The following is a 7,327-nucleotide window of genomic DNA, read 5'->3' on the forward strand; positions in this document are numbered from 1 at the left end:
AAATTATTCCTGATGTAGTCTTGCAACTACTTTATGCAGCTTTTTTTTAATATGTACCCAAGGAAGATGAACTCTAATTTTAGTGGGACACTCAAGAAAACACAGTATAGATAATAGGAGAGGAAGCTAATAAAATTTGGCTGGATTGCATTAAGAAATGAGACAGAGGAGCACTGTGAATAAGCTGGTCAGAGACAAATACCAATAAAAAACCACACAACTAGTTACGTATTTACCTATTTACGTAATAATTGGTTTGAACTCTTGTGTCAAAGGGGTCAGAAAGGTACTTCTTGGTAGAGAAAATGTAGAGTCACTCTCTGCTCACCAACTGAAAGACATACAAAAGATCATTTCAAAAACAAAAACAAGCAGCCAAAGTTTTCAGTTTACAAATTAAAAAGCAAATGCAGTCAGTCTTGATTTTCTCCCAGTGAGAAGTCACAGTGGCCAAATGATCTGTAAATGTTCTAATTCTGTATAATTCTCTAGACCTTTCCAGAGAAAGGCAGAATTTCTGGAATCCTTATTGGCTAAGATTTCCTAACACCTATTTCAATATGGACCCAGCTGATGAGAATCTAGTAACTTGTGGGCCAGTCGCCCTTAAACAAACTCTTGATAAAAATTAGTTTGTCCATTATTGACTGGCTATTAACACAATTTTTAAAGAAAGGTGATGTAGAAAATACTTCAGTGCCCAGAATTATCCACTATTTTTAAAAACCAGACTTTTATCTGTGACCTTTCATGTAAGTTTTTTCTGCCATTATCTTAGCATCTTGCAGAGACAGACAGTTGTCTTGAAATTAGATTATTGATTCCTTGGAACAAACCAAAACATTCTCCTTCTCACACTTCTTCTCACAAAACCCAAAAGATTAAATGGAATAATTCTAAATCACTAATGCAAATTTCAGAATGACTTTCAGGCTATGGTACCATCAGTTCATACTGAACTCTTCAACTTCTTCTAACCACAGCTGAACAAAACCATTTAAATGCACACCCCAGGGCCTGGCAGAACTAAAGACATGGAGAAGAAACAATCTATCCAAGATCAAAACATGCCAGCCAGCAGGAGATTGCACTTTACATTTTTGGCAAAAGACAAAGAAAAGTAACCCCCTTATCCTGAGGTACCTGCAGCAGGTTACTTTTTTTTGGACACAGCTCTGAGCAGGGCTTTTTTCTTGGACACATCTGCGTGCAGGGCTGCTGGAGCAGTTTGCTGGCCCAGAATGAAAGCAAGGCACAGCTCTTTCCAGGGGTGAGAGCAGCTTCTGGAACGGCCCCACGGGCACGGGGCCAAGGGCTGAGCTGCACACTCAGAGAGGGCTGGCCCTGCTCCGGGCCTGCTCTGAGCCTGACAGGAGGGAAGGTGCTGCCTCTAAAACTCTGCCTGTGGCCAGGAGTGTGGGAGTGTCACTGCTGGGGGAGTGTCACTGACAGCCAGGAGTGTGGGTCTGTCACACACACACTGCTGGGGGAGTGTCACTGACAGGAGTGTGGGTCTGTCACACACACACTGCTGGGGAAGTGTCACTTACAGCCAGGAGCTTGGGTCTGTCACTGCTGGGGGAGCTGTCACAGCCAGGGTATTCATCAGGCCATCCTTGACATTTACATCAGACGTGCTTCTGTAGACTTAACACAAACCATAATGTTTGCACGAGTTAAGTCAACTTACAATTACTAGTAGTATAAATAAAATGTAACACCCCTTGTAATATGTTGTGAGGATGATACAGAAAACCAGATAACACAGAAACATTTCTGTGTTAGATCACAAAAAGATTGGGATTGATACTTGGATGATAAACAGTCACAGCTCCAGTCAGCCCAGATGAAGATCTTAACACTGAAAACTGGAGAAATAGGAAAAGATTAAAAATCCTGAAAGACTTACATTATGAAAAATTGCTACCAGGAAACAAGAAAAGAATGATCATTTGCAGAATCAAAAATAAAACTATGGTTGTCTGTGCTATATATTTCTGATGGAAATTTTTGAATACAATTTATCAAAGCGTTTTCAAAAGCTCTGGAAAATATCATGCAGCACTCAGGTATTTTATATTTTTAAGATACATGGAAAAACAAAATACCCTGCATTACAGTATGATGTTAATACTGAAATGATCCACCAGTCACTCATTTGATTTCATGTTGTACAGCCTGATAAGGCTCTGCAAGGTTAGAAACAGCATTTTCACAACACATGACTTCAGAAATTATGCAAATCCCCACTAAGGTCCCACAGTATCTTTCTGAGATTATCTGATAGCTTAAATATTTAAGTTGCCATATAATTAAGAAGGTGTGGTGAATGTAATTACTTGGAAATAGCTAGTTTGTTGACAGTATTTTTAATAGTTCTTTTTCTTATTCAAAAACAAGTATGTCACCAAGCTCTTAGTAGAAAGATCACGAGATATTCCTATTTATTCTTTCAGTGCTTGTACAATAATGGGGCCAAATACATTTCTGTGTTTTAATGATGCATCAGTGGCTATTTTTAGAGCAATTAGGTTTAAAACAAACAAAAGCATCCTGCATTTAATGATCTGACTTTGTACTAAGAAATTCAATAGCCATTTCCTAGCATGTATGTATGGTTTCAGTGGTAAAATATAAGATATTTGTGTTTGATTTACAACTGGATTTATGTTCTTTTCCTTGCTGTTCTCTAGAAGAATTATAATGAGAGCAATTGAGAGACCAGAATTTCATTTTTACAACCTCCTCTGACTGCTCATCATGCAGTACATCAATAATACATCAAAAGAAAACTATACATTCAGAGTGGAAAAAGCTATTTTTTATACCAGTGATACATATTAAATTATCAGTGATTTTTATCTCAAGGTGTATCTATTGTCAGGCATTCACTGAAATGTCCCAAATAGTTACTCTTGCTCTGTCTGCAGTCCAGAGAAATAGTGCAGTTTAAAATTACAGCAACCAGTCAATGCAACATGAGAACTGGGACAAGACTCAGTGTCTTTCAAAGCAAAAAGGATTTTTCCTGCTACTTCAGTTAGTCCAGTATCAGCCTAGCCTCACTCTTTTAAAAGGGGTTAGACTGAAAAAGGAACTGAGTCACTGCATCATATATTCCTGTAATAACTAGCTTTCATGTAGTCAGTCCCCCCCAAAGTAGATCCAAAAATCTGCACTGGAAACTTGGATTTCGGAAGCAAACAAAGAAAAGTTTGTTAGAGCTGTTGTTCACTAAAGTTAAGAGTCAAAACACAGAGTTAGAGTTGTTAGAGCTGTTGTTAACTAAAGTTAAGAGTCAAAACACAGACTGCAAAAGTCAGTTTTTACAGAAGCAATATGTTAAGCAGAGAAGTACAGAGATCTTTGCAATAAAAGAGAAATATATTTCAAGTGAGATGAATTTGGAGGTGACCTTCCAGCTCCCCAAAGTCCTTTTCCTGAACCAACATCTCTTTTTCTTAGAAGGGGATATGGACAAATGGGTGGCTGTGTGAAGAGAAGGAAACTGGGACAGCCTGTTGATCTAGCTGAATGCTCTAGCCAGGCTTCTGTACAAAAAAGAGGCAGAACCACTTCTCTATGTCTAAAAACACTGAATATCCCTTTATTTTTACAGAGTCCAAACACACTAAAACTGCAGTTTTAATTAATTTAGAAATTCAGGTACCAACTGCATGAAGGCATTAAAGAGATGAGAAAGCTGAGGTTTGCTCCTGCATTGTGCTGCAGTGGCAGGTTGGGAATGGACTGGGCAGAGAAGCTGAACTGGGATCATCTACACAGGAAAATCCCACCAAGGTATAAAGCCCAGGGGAAAATGTGACAAATCTAAGGATATTCATAGCTTCCAGCTGTCTCACATACAAAATAGACAAAAAACAATTTACAGTAGCACAGGTCTGTACTTGTTTAAATACTAATATATGGGCCAAACACTTCTCCTCTTTGGAAGTCTTATTACTGTTTCCTAACCAAACCTTTCTACAGATTTCAGAACCTAATGGTAGAAAACAACATTTATTTTGAAAACTGGCAGATGTTTCAAGAGACAAGTAAAAGACTGAGTGTTTTTCTTTAGGAAAAAAACCCCAACATAACAATCTAACAAACAGGAAATTAGAATCCAGTCAACTTGATTAAAATTCCCAGATGAATTCAAAAACGTTTGTATATACCTGAAAAATAACAAATGATAAATAACAACCAATATGATTTGCTCATAAACAGTCTATCAAACCAACCTAGTTTTTTATGTTGGTTCAACAAACATAAATAAATTGAAGATCTTCACTACAGCAAGGCTCTTCTGTTTCATTGACATTTTCATAAGAAAGATAAGGAGATTTGATCTGGACAGAAAATCCAGCAATTTGATACAAAACTGGTTGTACTTTGAGGGTCACCATTAACAGTTTATATCAAATAATATCAAAATGGATAAATACTAAATTTCCATCAAACAAAATTCCTTGTACACTTCTATATTGTAATCTCTTTGCAAAAGGCTTAGACACCACACTCATAAGCCTGGAGCTGGCCCCTGGCTGGGGGTGCTGCAGGGAGGAGAAGCAAGAGCAGAGTTTGAAATCATTGCAACAGGGGGATGATGATTCTACAAACACGAGAGCAACGTTCTGCACTCAGCAAGAAATCAACTGCACAGAGAACAGTAATTGTGGTAATGAACTTGCAGAAAAGAAACCAGCAGGCAGAGTGGATCACAAGCAGAACACAGAAAGCTCATGAGGCTGGGGAAGGCATCCCCTCTGCTGAGGCATCATCAGAAGAGCTGCCACCACGGTACCTGTGGAAGCTGTGAGAAGACTGGGGGGGAGCTAGAGGGGTACAGCAACACAAAGCCTTGTGTTTCAGAACTGATCAAAAGAAAAGGAATAATTAGTGCTTTTATAAAAAACAACCCAAAAGAGAAAGACTGAACAAAAATATGGTAACAGTCTCAATTTGTGTAAAAGGGTGCTGCAAAAAGAACGAGAACATTGACCATATTAACTTGGAATAAATCAGCTAAACTGCAGCAAAAGGTATTTGATCTGGATATTCAAAAAAGGAGAGTAAAGGACTAGACTAGACTGCCTGAGGAATGAGTGGAATCTGTGTTTAAGGCTTCAAGAACAGGTTGTGCAAACATCCTTCGAGGTTGTTTTCATAATAGTTTATTGTGCCTTGAGGCAGGAGGATGACTGAGAATCCAGGTAAGGTCACTTCTGGCTCTCTGGGTTGCTTTTTTTTGGGGGAGGGGATGCATTAGGTGTAAAGCTTGAACATCTACACGACCTCAACCAACAAGCACTGAGGTTTAGGTATGTCAAGAAACCCCTAACAACCAGTGCAGGTGCTGTATTTGTGATCCCTCTCATCTTCTTTCCAGAAATGAGACACACTAAACTTGCCTTCACTAACATGGAACCCACACAGTGAGTTTTGGGTGTATTTCCACAACAGTTTACCACAGCAAACCTGACAGCCCTGATTAAAAGTTTGCTACAGTGCTGAATCCAAGGTTATGTGAAAATAAAATAGGTCTTTTTCCATACACTCACAAAAATGTTTCTGTAGTCTAAAGTTAAGTTAGGGTTCATGTATTAACCTCAAAGTCAATCCTATTATATTTGATGTTAATACAGATGTTGTCACAAAAGACAGCATAATAAAAAATACATAGTCTTATTTAAGATTGTTTTTTATGAAAATCCTGGTATGAACTGCAATATAACATAGTTAAGATATGCATGCAATTACCAGTCCAAAGTGTGTTTTAAGACTTCTGTGCATGTCTACTTTTAAATACACAGATTTTACCCTCTGTCAATTGTTTATTACTTATGAAAGTATTACTTCAGGTAATTTTCAAATGCACTTCCAAGTGCACTTTGAAAAGAAAAAGAGAATGGTGTAACAAATCTTTCAGGATTCAGAACTTAATTTACATAAAAGATTGTTTAACAAAGATTTGTTAAATATAGATTTTACCCTCTGTCAATTGTTTATTAATGAAAGTATTACTTCAGGTAATTTTGAAATGCACTTCCAAGTGCACTTTGAAAAGAAAAAGAGAATGGTGTAACAAATCTTTCAGGATTCAGAACTTAATTTACATAAAAGATTGTTTAACAAAGATTTGTTAAATAAAACAAACATTCATTTTTTCAGTTTTGTCTTTATGTAATTTCTGAATGAAGAGAGAATAAGAGGACTGCTGTGACTTCAATTTATAGGTACTTAAATTCTGCCTCATTTGAAGATTTAGTAGGAGTTTAACATCTGTTGTTGACAAAATAACTTCAAGCATTTCCTACAGAAAATGAATGAAAGGGAACTAAGAGGTAACATCTTCCATTACCTGATACAAGTATAGACTAATAAATCATAAGAAGAGGCACTTTGTCAAAAATTTAAAACATTAGTATTGTACTTCTGGAATACTTCCAGTAACAAACTGTTACACAAACAGATCAATTGTTCATTTCCTAAACTGTGACAAATCAGTGGCCAGAACACGCAGGAATCACAGAAATTGTTAGGTTGGAAAGGACCTCAGAGGTCATGGAGTCCAACCTGTGGCTGAAATCAAAGTCAGCAGGACCATGGCACCAGCGCCTCGTCCAGTGTCTCCTTAAACACCTTCAAGGACAGCGGCTCCACCACCTCCCCGGGCAGCCCGTTCCAGGGTCCAATCACCTTTTCTGTGAAAAAATTATTTCTGAAGTCAAACCTAAACCTGCCCTGGTGCAGCTTGAGGACACGTCCTGCTGTCCTGTCGCTGTTCCCTGGGAGAAGGGACCGACCCCACCCGGCTGCACCCTCCTGGCAGGGAGCCGTAGAGCGATAAGGTCAACCCTGAGCCTTCTCCTCTGCAGGCTGAGCCCCCAGCTCCTGAGCCGCTGCCCACAGCAGGGGCTCTCCAGCCCCTTCCCACCCGGGGCTGTCCCGCTCCCGGGGCTGTCCCGCTCCCCTCACGCCAGGGCGGGCCCCGGGCGGGGCGGGCGCTCCGGGCCAGGTGCGCCGCTCCGCGCCTGCGCAGCGCCGCGCGNNGCCGCGCTCGCCCGCCCGCTCTAAAATGGCCGCCGCCGCCTCCGCTCCCGCCGCCGCCGCTGCGGGGGCTCCCGCGGCTCCCGCGGCGCCGCCCACCGAGAGCAAGAGGATCAGCGACCTGCGCGTCATCGACCTCAAGTCGGAGCTGAAGCGGCGCAACCTGGACATCACCGGCGTGAAGACGGTGCTCATCGCCCGGCTCAAGCAGGTGAGCGGCGGGCGCAGGCCCGGCCCGGCCCGCCCCGGCGGCCGCTGCTGCCGCCCGGCTCCG

At 40.8% G+C, this 7,327-nt stretch overlaps 2 protein-coding genes across 11 annotated transcripts in view; one reads left to right on the forward strand and one right to left on the reverse strand.

Annotated features, from left to right (window-relative positions):
- The window catches only part of RNF111 (ring finger protein 111), a 52,775-nt gene extending 45,458 nt beyond the window's left edge, over window positions 1-7,317 (reverse strand). The window contains exons 1-4 of one of the 4 annotated variants that reach the window (XM_039723638.1): window positions 7,190-7,317; window positions 6,580-6,707; window positions 1,551-1,647; window positions 237-331 (exon numbers count right to left, since the gene is read on the reverse strand). The gene's annotated coding sequence lies outside the window, so the exon portion shown is untranslated. Of the gene's footprint in view, window positions 1-236; window positions 332-1,550; window positions 1,648-6,579; window positions 6,708-7,174 lie in introns of all 4 variants that reach the window. The other 3 variants (XM_039723635.1, XM_039723634.1, XM_039723637.1) reach the window with 3 other exon arrangements.
- Window positions 7,043-7,327, forward strand: part of SLTM (SAFB like transcription modulator) — a 28,128-nt gene continuing 27,843 nt past the window's right edge. For 6 of the 7 annotated variants that reach the window (XM_039723623.1, XM_039723626.1, XM_039723624.1 and 3 more), the window contains exon 1: window positions 7,057-7,264. In XM_039723623.1, coding sequence (XP_039579557.1) covers window positions 7,082-7,264 — 183 coding nt within the window. In that variant the 5' untranslated portion in view covers window positions 7,057-7,081. Of the gene's footprint in view, window positions 7,265-7,327 lie in introns of all 7 variants that reach the window. The other variant, XM_039723627.1, reaches the window with a different exon arrangement.

The sequence above is a fragment of the Passer montanus genome, unplaced genomic scaffold (genome assembly GCF_014805655.1).
Source record: "Passer montanus isolate IOZ18808 unplaced genomic scaffold, ASM1480565v1 scaffold5, whole genome shotgun sequence".
NCBI classification, from domain to species: Eukaryota; Metazoa; Chordata; class Aves; order Passeriformes; family Passeridae; genus Passer; species Passer montanus.